Below are 13,918 nucleotides of genomic sequence, written 5' to 3' on the forward strand. Positions count from 1 at the left end.
TTTTTTTTTTTTTTTTTTTTTGTCTATATATATTGTGAAACTCCTACCCGAAATCTGTGCAAAAATAACTCATCTCCGGTTCCGGCCTTACCTCCTTCTCTGCTACTCGTGACGTTTCGTTTTCTCTCTCGCTCTTTTTTCTCTCTCTTTTCTACCGCCATTGGAATTATTCTGCAGCTCCTTAATCCATCCCCTGCATTTTCTGCGGTATTTTCTGTTTTTGTTTGGTCCTCTTGTGGTTCGATTTGCAGGCGGTGAAATTATTGGAGGAGGAGATTATGAGGTTGAAGGAGGATTTGCCTTACACCGCCGACGAAGACGTGTCTGAAATGGAGGAAACGGTGTCGCTCCAGTCTAGGTATTCGAATGCGCATCAGAGGAAGGTGGTTGTTGTTGGCTATGCTCTTACCTCCAAGAAGACCAAGAGTTTTATGAAGCCTAAGCTTGAAGGATTGGCTAGGTATAATCCAGACTCCGCCGTGTTTTTTTTTGTTTTGTTTGGTTTTGATTTGGTTTGGTTTGATCGTTTATTCTTGCGTTGTTTTTGTTTTGAAACCTTGGAATGCGATGCGATTTTGATTTTGATTTCTGCGGAGGGGCTGTTCGTTTTTTCCTTTTCTTCTTCTTCTTATTTTAGGAATGTATGAATCGTTTTTTCCGGCTGCTGTTTCACCGAGGAATATTCCAGAGCCACTTACGTCGTTTTCCTTTGCCTGCAATTAAGATTGTTCCAAAGATCAGAAGGTTCCAAAGATTTCGCAATCGAGAACGATATTATAAATCAACTTGCATTTTTTTATTTTCTGTGGATTCTTAGGCTGCAATTAAGATTGGGACCTGAAAATAAAATTCTAAGATATGTTTTATAAAAAAAAGAAATGGATTCGATCGATTACGCTATCATTTGTCTCCCATCACGATGTTTATTGAGTTATTGTTACTTTTATCTTATAATCTGCGCTGGCAAATGCAGGAACAAGGGTATATTGTTCGTTGCAATTGATCAAAACAGACCTCTGTCGGATCAGGGTCCTTTTGACATTGTTCTACACAAGGTTAGTCATTCTTTGGAACTTTCCTCCATGGTAGAATTTCCTGGAAATAAACCTTATGATTTTGGGAAGAGGACCATATATGTCTTTCTAAGACAATTCATAAACCTTCTTCAACTTATAAACTTTTGACCATTTCCTGGGGCCCAGTTGTCTGTAGTAGGTTTTGTCCGGTGCTTATGGGTCTTCAACTCTTTGTCACAGCACTTATTTCTGTGCTTGTTTTTCTTACACGCAGTTGTCAGGAAAAGAGTGGCGTCAGATTCTCGAGGTTGGTTCTCTATTGACTTTCGATGTAGTTTCAGTTTGACTGTTTTAATTGTGTTTATATTGCATTTAAACCTTGTTGAATGTAATATTGTATGCCGAACTTGTCGGCAATGCGACATCTATTCACTTTGTTCGAGTTGAATGGTCACTGACATTGGCTAATCGACTGACTAGTTTTGATATGTAAAGCTTATCACATCTGGCGTAATGTGCAGACTGGTTCTCGTATGTTGTGAATCATGATCTTTCATGATAGAGTCATGGCTCCATTGATATAGAAATGGTTGTAAGACTCCACTTACATTTTTATTTTTAGTTGCCTTTATTTTAGGAGATGATCTTCCATGACTAAACTGATGAAGATGGAACCTCCAAATTTTCAATTTAGTCTACTTCAACTCACAGATATTAAGATTCTCTCTATTTCAGCCTTGCAATTATTCAAAATAGGTCCACATACACCGTCTACCTCCACTTACAGAAGACCCATGCCCATAACCGATTGTGGATCGTAGATAATGAGTTTCTTTTTTCTTTTGAAAAATAATGTCATTTTTCAATTGATTCTTTGAGGTCGGGTTAGAAATCATATGAGATTTAGCTTTTAATTGTATTCTACATTATTTAGAACGATTTTGTTGTGTTTTCCTGCTCTCGTGGACCATTCCTCCCTTGAACATCAGTTGTTAATTACTACGTATCATGTCATTAGAAGATTCAGTATGTTTTTGCAGATGTATGAAAGGAATGGAAGAACTACCCTAATCTTTTCATTTTGTAAGCTGAATCATTATTATTATTTATCTTTTTTTTTTCTGGCTTCCTAACCGTAACTGGAGCTCATTTGGCCATGATGGACCATATATATGTCGGAAACATTTGTATTAAAAAAGAACTGTTTCATAAAATATGTCCAAAACATTTCCAAATTCATAAACTCCAATTTTTTCTTACCCTCTTTGCATATGTTCGTAGGAATACAGGCAAACACACCCAGAAGTGACCGTTCTAGATCCTCCGGATGCAATACAGCATTTACACAGTCGCCAGTCTATGCTCCAGGCTGTTGCTGACATGCAATTATCTGAATCCTATGGTAAATATTGGAAATATGTGTTGCTTGAGCGCCGTATATATGGGTATTACTCTCTGACATTTACTGAATGTGAAGGGACCTTTCTGCTGTGCAGGTAGAGTAGATGTTCCAAAACAATTAGTCATAAAGAAAGATGCATCAACCATTTCTGATGGAGTGGTGGAGGTCGGGCTAAATCTTCCTCTTGGTATGTATATCTAGGCGATACTGATCCCTATGTCGTTGGCGTCATCTTTTAGGCAATCTAGGGGAGTGATTTTTGTTAGATATGTCCGTATTATTGATCTCTTATTTTTACGCTTCATCTTTACATTCTTTGTCTCATATTGGCATCAGTTGCTAAACCGTTGGTTGCTGATGGAAGTGAAAAGTCCCATCAATTATCTTTAGCTTATGATAAGTACTCCCTCCAAAAGCTTGAGCCTCCTCTTGTTCTCCAGGAGTTTGTCAACCATGGTGAGTAATTCTAACCTACTTCCCTTTATTCCATGTTACATCATAATTCGAGTCGTGAATTTTATTTCTGAATTGCTGTTACTCATCGTGCCAGGAGGCGTCATGTTTAAGGTCTTCATCGTCGGTGAAGCTATAAAAGTGGTCAGACGATTTTCTTTACCAAATGTCAGCATGAGGGAGGTATTGAAAAATGCTGGCATCTACCGATTCCCAAGAGTTTCTCATGCTGCAGCATCTGCTGATGATGCTGATCTTGATCCTCATGTTGCTGGTTAGTCATCAAATTTTAAAACTTGTTCATGATCGGTCATTGTGTCCATAATTTAGAGGAAAGGTTTAAGATGTGATAGGACTTGGAAACATTTTTAAACTTGGTATATACTTTTCCCCTGCAGAACTTCCTCCTCGACCTCTATTAGAGAGACTAGCAAAGGAACTCAGGCGTAGACTGGTAGGGATTTTGCTCAGTTTCCTCATCTTTCTTGGGGCAAATCATGTGTTGTTGGGAAAAGTAGATTGTGTTCATATGGTCATGCTATCTGTGCAGGGGCTTCGTTTATTCAACCTCGACATTATTCGAGAGTATGGAACTAGAGATCAATATTATGTCATTGATATCAACTACTTCCCTGGTGAGTGTTTATCTTCTATGAACGTGATACCTATTTTGCATCATTGATATCAAAACTTGTTCTCGTTGTAGGGTATGGGAAAATGCCGGAATATGAACACATATTCACAGATTTCCTGTTGGGCCTGGTGCAAAGCAAGTACAAGAAGAGAACAACTTACTAAGACATTCTTTGATACTCATACGGTCATTCATGTTCAGTACTTCCCAGATTATATCAATCAAATCTCCAGAATAAACGCGCAAGGGCCATTCGAGGAACTCGTACAATCTTTACTTGGCTGAAGGATGGGAGAGGTGTAGTCGGTGCATTCGTGCGAAATTGATTACCTAAATCTCTGCCCTTTGGTTTTTAGCCATTATCTAATGTGTTATGCTCGCTCACAAAGTTGACGAGTTTGCAGTTTGGAAGGTGTGTGAAAATATGCCTTTTTTTACTTGCATCAATTAACTCAAATTTGAACTAATTTCCTCTGGGGTCCCTGCTGCTGCTTTTGTTGGGAGTTTTGGTAGAATGACTGTAAATATTTCTGGGGTAAATAATGGATTAGTGTCAAGGATGGAATGTAAATTTTGTTTTGGAACTAATTAACGTTTATAAGTTATAACATCTTTCTTCCCATCAAGTGGTTATCGAAATCTTATTTCAATAATAGTAATGCAAGGTTCTTGCATATAGGTGATTGTGAATGGTTCAGAATTGAATGGGTTCTAGACAAGATCCCCTCCACCAGATAATATGAAGTTCCATGAACTTCATATTACAGGCATTACTTAGAAATGAGCCTGATAAACAAATTGTCTATGAGATCTCACACAATTGGAGAAACGAAGGAGTGCCAGCAAGGACGTTGGGCCTCAAAGGGGTGGGTTGTGTTGGCCCTCAAAGGGGGTGGGTTGTGAAATCCCATATCGATGGAAGAGGAGAATGAGTGTCAGCGATGACGCTGGATCCTAAAGAGAGTGGATTGTGAGATCTCAAATCAGTTGGAAAAGAGAACGAGGAACTGGATCCTAAAGGGAGTGGATTGTGAGATCTCAAATCAGTTGGGAAAGAGAACGAGGAACGAGTGTGAGCGAGGACGCTGAATCCTAAAGTTGGGTGGATTGTGAGATCCCACATCGGTTGGGAAAAGAGAACAGGAACGAGTGTCAGCGAGGACGCTGGACCTTGAAGGGGAGTGGACTGTGAGATCCCATATCAATTGGAGAGGGAATGGGTGCCAGTGTTGCGAAGATGCTTGACCTAAAGGAAGGTGAATTATGAGATCCCACATTGGTTGAGGAGGAGAATGAAACGAAAGAGAACGAGGAACGAGTGCCAGCGAAGACGCTGGACCTTGAAGGAGGGTGGATTGTGAGATCCCACATTGATTGGAGAAGAGAACGATGAACGAGTGCCAGCGTCGCAAAGACGTTGGGCCTAGAGGGGGGTGGATTACGAAGATTTCACATTGATTGGGGAGGAGATTGAAACAAAAGAGAACGAGGAACGAGTGCCAGTGAAGATGCTGGACTCTGAAGGGAAGTGGATTGTGAGATCCCGCATCGATTGGAAAAGAGAACGAGGAACGAGTGCCAGCGTCGCGAAGACGCTAGGCCTAAAGGAGGGTGGATTATGAAGATCTCACATTGGTTGGAGAGGAGATTGAAACAAAAGAGAACGAGGAAGAGTGCCAATGAAGACACTGAACCCTAAAGGGGGTGGATTGTGAGATCACACATCGATTGGAGAAGAGAATTTGGAACGAGTGCTAGCGTCGCAAAGACACTGGGCCTAAAGGGGGGGTGGATTATGAAGATCGGGGAGGAAAACGAAACATTCTTTTATAAGAGAGAAAAAACCAAAAAGGAAAAAAAAAAAACCTAAAAATGACAATATCGGCTCGCCTTGAGCTGTTACAGTAAGAGGGTGGATTGTGGGTTTGGACTGTTACAAATGGTATTAGACACCCGACTTTATGGGCTGAAAATCTTATTAGTTATTTATTCGGCCCTATTGAATCAGAAGAACAAGAGAGGTGAACAGCACAAGAGAAGAACTGCAACAGAGGGAGAAGGGAAAAGGGATTGGATTTGTTGGGTTTACCATAGCAGACAGCCATGAAATTGTATCGACAGATTCAGAAATCTTGTAATATACGAAACCCAGAGCTGTCTGAATTTCACCTGACACCACACTGCCTTCCTCATTTCCCTCTGCACCATCTTCACCTCCCCCACATCATCACTGTCATAAACACAATAACTCCCCCTCTCTCTCTTCTCAAACACTTCCAAAATCCCATTAAAATCACCCCTTTTTAACCCCAAATCTTCCCCTCTTGGTAAAAAAAAACACAGAAATTCAAGCATTCCCATCAACAACAGAGAAGAAGAACCAAGGATTTTGATTTTTACAAGCAATTATTAGTATCCTTATTCAAAGAACCACAAAAAATGGAAGAACAAAATTCATGGGTTGAAGATGAAATTCCCACATTTGCATTTCCAGCTGATCGGCTTGTAATTAGAGGTCTCATCTTCACTAGACAGAGCAGAGAAATGGGTTGTTCTTCTTTTTCTTTGATTCTGATGTGAAGAAGAATCACGCAGCGCCGCCACTGGTACTTGCACCGCCTCACAACGCCCTCCACACGCCTTGCACCTTCCCCTGCAGCTCGGCGGCCGTGACCCTATTTGGCTACTCCTCACCATCTGCCCCTCCACCAACCCTGCATGCAGCCAAACCTCAATCATCTGTTCAAGGAGAGAATTGAATAGAATGAATGAAGGAATGAATGTGGGTTACCTTGAGCCATGGATGTGAGATGAATGAAGATGGAAACAGAGAGGAATAGCAAGTAAATTGAGGCTTGTTTGCTTTGCAGGGTGATGGTGGTGCCCATGTTTTCAGTTTAGAACAATGGGTAATGGGTGTTGAAGGAGAAGAAGAAGAAGAAGAAGAAGAAGAAGAAGTGCTTAAATAAGAACAGAGGAAAGGGAATTTTGGTGGCAGAGAAAAGGTAAGCAGAGAGGGAAGAAGGAAGGTGAATCCTGAATAATATTAGTGTACCAAACCAAAAGAGTATCAGCTGCAGTCAGCAGAGATTGAGTGGCCACTCTATAATTCAAATTGACCCATCATTTTTACTTTTTAACTCTCTCTCTTCTCTCTCTCGGCACGGCACGTTAAACGTTATGGTGCATGTTTATCGAGAAATGAACGGTTGAGTTATGATATGAAGTATAGAATGAGTTGAGATGATACACGTTGAATGGGTATCTATGTTTAAATTGTTATGCTATGTCTCTCTTTTATATGTTTATGATGTATGTGGTTATAAAGAGATGATTAGGGGTCTGGATAACCATAGAATTGACATATGGTTTTATGATGTATGATTTGTGTCCTGTGAGGACTATTAGGAAATTTGTTAGTTGCTACGAGCGGTAGGGGTACACAGTTGCATTTTAGAGTTGGTTGAGACTTGACATGCATGACCCTACGAGATTTATACACTTATTCCTGCTACTTCAACTTTCTTTTCAAGTGGAGTTTGTTAGACGAACACGACTCTCCACAATGGTATGATATTGTCCACTTTGAGCACAATGGTATGATATTGTCCACTTTGAGCATAAGCTCTCATGGCTTTGCTTTGGGCTTCCCCAAAAGGCCTCATACCAGTGGAGTTAGTATTCCTCACTTATAAATCCATGAACACACCCTAAATTAGTCGATGTGGGACTTCCATCATCCAACAGAGTCTACCGTAGCGGTCGAGGTGGAGGCACTTATTCGAGTTTGTATTTCATATTTTTTTTATCGCTATTTTAATTAAATTTCAAATTGCATTCCGTGTTTAAATATTTTAAATTTTACTCATCTTTTTGTTATTTCTACGTCACCAAATAAGGCTCGTATCGCTCGAAAAACGGGTCGTTACACTCGGTTTCTACGAAGATAAAAGGCAAAGGGTAGTACAAGCAATAAGGCAAGGAAGAAAGGGGAAGGACATGAGCCTCGTTTGATGAGCCAACGTTGTGAATGCCTTTTGGTTTTCCCTTCATTTTGTCTCCCATTTCCCTTTCCTTCTCTTTTAATGCATACAATCTTTGGCAGTTCCATTTCTACACGCCATATTCTTTGGCCCCTTTCCTTTGCTTTTGTCTATATCAGTTCGATTATTATTACACACGAATGTCACGACCAACCTGTTTTTTTTTTTTTTTTTGGCATTCACGTTACAAAACTTGAGTAGAGCTAGACACTGGACCGTGTGTTAACGAGGACGTTAGACTTCTAAGAGGCGGGTTATGAGATCTCATATTGGTTGGATAGGGAAACGAAACATTCTTTATAAAGATGAGAAACTTCTTCCTAATAGACGTGTTTTAAGACATAAATATGTAACCGATCAAACAGGTAGAGGTATCAATCATTTGAGCAAGGGTTGAGGCAAGGGTGGACGGGGAATTTTTCCATTTTTGTTTCAGAAACTGAGGATGAGGATGTGGATTGTAATCTTTGTTCCTATCCTCAATCTGATCTCAAAAGACCCTTTATCGTCTTTTTTTTTTTTTCTAAATTTTTTAAAGGGCAAAATACACTTCTAGCTCGTAAAGTTCAGGGTTAGTATCTATTTTGTTCTTAAAGTTTCAAAACGAACACTTTATTCCTAAGTTCGAGAAATAACAATAAGCCGCTCATGGTGTGCTATCTTTTTTTCCCATTCGTTTTGGTTTATAGCCATTAGCTGCTTACGAAATAACTCAAAAATAACCGGTAAAAAAGGGTTTTGTTTTTGTTTTTGATTTATGAAATTAGAACAAATGGAAAAGGAGTTTTCAAAGGTAGAGTGAACCGTGCAGATTTGGGACTCGAAAAATGGAGCCCGACCATTCTATGTCCGTTTGAACATGTGTTTTTAAACTACAACGCTTCTTTAGAATTATGGTTAAATGGTTGATAAAAGTCGAGTTTCTTTTCACATCTAAATATTGATTATCAAACTCGAACCCATATTGAATGACATACATTCTTACACAACTAAATTCTCCAACAACATTTGCGGTGCTTTTTTTGGTTGTCGTTCTTATCGACACGGATGAGTGATGACACAACTGAGTAAATAATGAATAGGTTGAAATTTATAAAAATAAATTAAATGAGTTGCACGCATGTATACGTGGACAACAAATAATATCAAGAAGTATTTCAGTATATCGAAACTACAAAATCTCGATTGAACTTGAAAACTCATGAACTCAGTGGTCAAAATTTAGTGCAACTTATTGCTAGTTTGAATTAGTCAAGAATGCGTAATCGGTTAATATTTTTTTTTTTATGATTTGATGATTTGTAATATATTTTATTCTCGAGATTTAGTCAGTTTATATTTTATTATTTGTAGGTATTAGTTCGTTTCTTGTATCCTTATTTAGAGGTTGTGAATATCAATGAATATGGAACCTTCGATTCCAATTCTATTTCAATTTTGTATTGTTTCGTTGAGTAATAATATTTTCAGATGTATCACACTTACGAGGGGTAGAAATGGTACGGCACATAAATTAATATAGGATATAAAAGTTAAAAAGATGGAAAATAATGAGAATTAAATGTCTATTTTTAATTTGAATTTTTTATATTTACTTAAATTGATTAAATAATAATAATTATCATGTAAAAAATATATTTTGTAAAGCATTACGGATAATAATATATATATGTTTTTTGGAATAGTCATTGATAAACTAATAATCAATGCTAAATTGAAGCTAAAATTTAATCAATTTCAAAATTGAAGAACTAAGATATTGAAAGCCACAATGATTAAAAAGGATGCGTTAATGGGGTTCCGGACCCGACCCGTGAAGGAGTATCCATTTGAAGTTCGTCGTCGGGGAGGAGATATTTTTGAACTTTTATTTGGTGGAAAAAGAAATGTTGTTGATTTTTTTTCCCCCAAATTCTTAGAAGAAGGAGATTTAGAATTGGTGGTAGAGAATTTGCAGTTTCCACGTCCACATTTTCACTCATCAGATTGCATGAGTAATTACTTCTTCATCACCAATCTTCTCCCTCTCCCTGCCTCCGATTTCCACGATGGGAACGAGTTTCCGCCCAAATCTCAAGTGGGCTTTCCAAATTCAGACTCATTCCCGCCGGGCCTCCCCTTCCAAGCTCTCTCCCTATGCCTGTTAGTTCTTTCTCTCTGAACTAAGATGCTGAATCATGAACAATCTCGATTCATATCTGGGTTTTTAATTTGTTTCTGAAATTCCGTGGGTTCCCGCTTGCTCTTTGTTCGGTTTTCTTGTTTTTAATCTGCCATTGTTCTACTTGTTATCGATTTTGTGTGGCATTTTGAATTGTTTTCCGATTATCTCGATCATTTGAATAAGGAACGTTTCTGGGATTTCTCGGGAATTTTGTGTTCTTGCTCCTGAATGATTATAATTATATATATATATCTGTTACATTTCCTGAATGTGAACTTGTTTTGGGTCTTTTGGAGATTGTTAGGCTCTTAAATTTCTCCTGGAATGGTTATGAAGTGTGAATATTCGACCTATCTTTAATTTCTTTGGATTAGACTGAGAAAAGCCTAATTTCTTAGCATGTTTTAAGGTTATACGATGATTATTGGCGTTGGGAATGCATTATAACTTTTGTTCTGTTCTACATTTTAAAACAGCTAAAGGCAGGGAAGCTTCCTTTAATTCGGGAAGGCTTTCGTTCTTCTCCAGTACTTGTGAGGAAGGAGAGGCTATCTCTAGAGAAGCCTTGAAAACATACACTTGCTTGTCTGAAGCTCCACAAACCTTAGCCGATGGTCTGTTAGATTTGGAAGAGAAAGAGATAGAGGTTAGCCATTTGCAATGAACTTCACAACACCCATTTGTAGGCTTTGACCTCGCTTGGTTTCTTGTTCTTGATGGGATGTATCTTATATGTTATTTCAGATAAACAGTGGGGCAAAGTCACTCGGTCATTTGCGTTACGGTTCGAAAAATTCTGGGCCATCCAAGGTAGAGGACAATTTTTGTTCCTGTACGAGCTTGCCTACTGGCAGGGCGTCGCCTTTTGGCATGTTAATGGAAAACCTTGATGTTTTGGAGGAAACTTTTACTGAATCAGGCATGCTAAGCTTGGAAAGAGATATCGTATTGCAACTAACAAAACTTGGAGCTTTGGAGTTTTTTAATGCCTGTCTATCTAGGACGCTTAAAGCATCATCAAGTTTTCGTGATTTGTCGGACTTACCTATTGAGGTTGGTGGAGATCATAATGTAAACCAGAAAACTGATGACCAGAACGACAATATCATAGTTTACTCTGGAAAAAGAGCAGGAAGAAGATCAGTAAAAAGGAGAGCAATGGATAATGCTGATAAAGTTGCTTCACGGCCGCTAGCTACAAGAGCTGCTAAAGAAAAATTCCGTAGTTCGAGGAAAAAAGCATCTAATTCGAAAAAAAGAAGATCGATTGTTGCGCGAAATGAAGCTGAAATGTCCACCGGGGTTAAGGTTGATTCGTGTTTGATGTTCGCACAACCATCCTTCCAATACTTTTTATGCTAAGCTTCTGTTTCATTGCAGGTAGTTGCAAATTTAGAAAGAATTAGAGAAACTTCAGAAAAGGAATCCGGAAGAACAGCAAGCATGAGTTGCTGGGCCGACGCAGCCAGCATTGATATAAAGGACCTGCAGAAACAGTTACAATTTGGCTGGTTCTGCCAGGATGAGCTCTTAAGGAGCACGAATTCATTGGTTATATTCCTTGCAAAGAAATATCGATGCTCCGGGTTACCAATGGAGGACTTGGTTCAGGTCTATTCATTACTATTCTACGAGAAACCTCGGTCCTTCGAATTTCTATATATATACACACACATACGTACTCCACTTTCTTTTTTGCTTTCATGAATGCAAATGTTGAATACTGATGCCTTGCCTTGAAACATACATTTCTCAATAGAAGTATAGTAAGAAAAATGCAAGGCGCTATGCATCTTGATGTTTATTTTCTCGTGTACTCGTAGGCAGGAGCCATTGGCGTGCTGCAAGGTGTGGAAAGGTTTGACCCGAAAAGGGGTTTTAGATTCTCAACCTATATTCAATACTGGATAAGGAAATCAATGTCGAGAGTCGTGGCACGAAGTTCAAGGGGAATTCAAATTCCAGTACGATTCTTTCTTCACTGGGAGGCTAATTTCATGAAGTTTTCATATTCATGTATGACTGACTCATCCTTATAATTCTTTTGTAGTGGTCATTAACCAAGGCAATAAATCAAATACAGAAGGCTCGAAAAGCGTTGAACAACAGTGGTAGGAGATATTCGGATGACGATATAGCCAAGGCTACTGGTCTTCCTTTGGCCAAGGTTAGAGTTGCTAGCAACTGTTTAAAAGTTGTGGGTTCAGTTGATCAGAAGATAGGTGATGGACTAAATATGAAATATATGGTAAGACTCTCTCGCTCTTCCGTCTAGGATATCATTAGCTCCCCATTTTCTTTGAACTTCTTGACAATTCTTGGGCATATTTTGTCTATGTTGATTAATTGAGAGCTTTTTCTTTTTCTTTTACTGAAGTTTGTTCATCAAAAGCTTATATATGAATTCAGAATTGGCCATGCCAATGTGTGAAGTCGAGCTATGTGAGATCCCACGTCGGTTGGAGAGGTGAACGAAACATTTCTTATAAGGGTGTGGAAATCTCTCCTTAGTAGACGCGTTTTAAAATTTTGAAGGGAAGCTTGGAAAAGAAAGCCCAAAAAGACAATATCGGCTAGCGGTGAGCTTGGACTGTTACAAATGGTATTAGAGCTAGATATTAGGCAGTGTGCCAACGAGGACACTGGCCCTAAAGGCGGGTGGATTGTGAGATCCCACATCGGTTGGAGAGGGGAACGAAACATTCCTTATAAGGGTGTGGAAACCTCTCCCTAGTAGACGCGTTTTAAAACTTTGAGGAGAAGTCTGGAAAGGAAAACCCAAAAATGACAATATCTGTTAGCGGTGGGTTTGAGCTGTTACAAGCTAATTCGAAAAGAGCAAGTTTAGAATATCCCGGCCTTCTAATAGATGTTACAACTTACCAATAAATTAATATAGTATAATCTTTAAACATATTGTGACTCTTATGGTGCAGGAATTGACAGCAGATACATCAATAGAGAGCCCAGAAGACACTGTGAAGCGGAGGCTAATGAAGAAAGACATCTTTAATCTTCTTGAAGTGTTGGAATCAAGGGAGAGACAGGTCCTGGTGCTGCGATACGGACTCATGGATTCCCAACCAAAGTCACTCGAGGAAATCGGAAAACTTCTGTGCGTAAGTAAGGAATGGGTTCGAAAAATCGAAAGGAAAGCCACAACAAAGCTTAAAAATGAAGAGACGGTGAGAAACTTGAGCCATTATTTGGATTGATATACATCTTTCAGCTTCAGCTCCCTCCAGTCTTTTCAAAACTTGCAGCAGCCCAAAGAAGCCAAGAGATTGGCATCGCGCTTTCGGGCCATACTACCAAAGTGTTCGTTACAACAAGCATATCTCAATCCTCGACGACTCTCACCGGTTAGTACAGTTCCTTACATGATGCATTACCACTGAAACATCGACTCGACTCGTCTGGTTGATAGTTCATGTTTTTTGATGTAAAATATGATCTTTACTTCCATCATATGCATGAATTGAGCTGTAGATAGAGATGTGCACCTGGGCATGGCCAAACCTTCCATATATATATAAACATATATACATATTTACAGCCATTTTTAGCCATATGAGTCCACATTGTATTAAATTTTATTTCATATACAGGGCAACTCATGCCATTGTTGTAGAGATGGATGTCTGGACGATCATAGTAGATTTATTAATACCAAGTTTATGACTTTTCATGCATTTCTTAGCTGATAAGAAACTTGAGGGATCATACAATACTTTACTTTCTTTAGAAGAAATGGAACAAATGAGCTGAGAAGACAAATCTGTTTGGTTTTACAACTTTGGTAAAAGCATATGCTTTTTTCTCTGCTCTGAATTGAATGCTCTAATTTATTGTCATCAACTGCTTTTCTTGATGGAGGGGAAAGCTACAAAGACGTATAACGTATATTCTTTATTCTAAGGTCGGAGATTCAAACGTCTTGTACTTCTAATTGATTGTTTTTTTTTTAAGTCTTCATTTGCGATATGACGAATAACTTTTTATGACGATGGTGAGATGTCTATAGCATTTACCAAACACTGCATACACTAGGTCTTGAATAATTGATTGCTGGTTTAATGAGTATGTCGCATCAACGATTAGGTTGAATAACAAGTTTTGTTGAACTTTGGTCTCGATTTAGTATGTAACTAGCATTTGACTTGCAACGTGATTCCTATGATTTTGAAGGCTTCAACTTAGTTATTA

The 13,918-nt window shown here is 38.8% G+C and overlaps 2 protein-coding genes across 4 annotated transcripts; both read left to right on the plus strand.

Moving 5' to 3' along the window:
* Positions 1–54: 54 nt before the first annotated feature.
* Positions 55–4,128, plus strand: LOC111462935 (inositol-tetrakisphosphate 1-kinase 3-like). 3 transcript variants are annotated; one of them, XM_023106765.1, is made up of 11 exons: positions 55–460; positions 974–1,055; positions 1,291–1,323; positions 2,298–2,418; positions 2,513–2,605; positions 2,755–2,874; positions 2,969–3,145; positions 3,270–3,325; positions 3,422–3,506; positions 3,578–3,715; positions 3,749–4,128. In XM_023106765.1, exons 1-10 carry the CDS (start codon positions 279–281, stop codon positions 3,667–3,669), a joined length of 1,041 nt encoding a protein of 346 aa, XP_022962533.1. In that variant the 5' UTR covers positions 55–278; the 3' UTR covers positions 3,670–3,715; positions 3,749–4,128. The 3 variants fall into 3 exon arrangements, with proteins under 3 accessions (XP_022962533.1, XP_022962532.1, XP_022962534.1); XM_023106764.1 differs by having other exon boundaries at positions 3,578–4,128; XM_023106766.1 differs by lacking the exons at positions 55–460; positions 974–1,055; positions 1,291–1,323 and adding an exon at positions 1,330–2,099 and having other exon boundaries at positions 3,578–4,128.
* A 5,296-nt stretch (positions 4,129–9,424) lies between these two features.
* On the plus strand, positions 9,425–13,404 carry LOC111462905 (RNA polymerase sigma factor sigC-like). The gene is made up of 7 exons (XM_023106715.1): positions 9,425–9,690; positions 10,189–10,358; positions 10,457–11,020; positions 11,093–11,323; positions 11,536–11,676; positions 11,763–11,960; positions 12,649–13,404. Exons 1-7 carry the CDS (start codon positions 9,597–9,599, stop codon positions 12,925–12,927), a joined length of 1,677 nt encoding a protein of 558 aa, XP_022962483.1. The 5' UTR covers positions 9,425–9,596; the 3' UTR covers positions 12,928–13,404.
* The last annotated feature ends 514 nt before the right edge of the window (positions 13,405–13,918 follow it).

The sequence above is a fragment of the Cucurbita moschata genome, unplaced genomic scaffold, assembly GCF_002738365.1.
Source record: "Cucurbita moschata cultivar Rifu unplaced genomic scaffold, Cmos_1.0 Cmo_Scf00027, whole genome shotgun sequence".
NCBI lineage: Eukaryota > Viridiplantae > Streptophyta > Magnoliopsida > Cucurbitales > Cucurbitaceae > Cucurbita > Cucurbita moschata.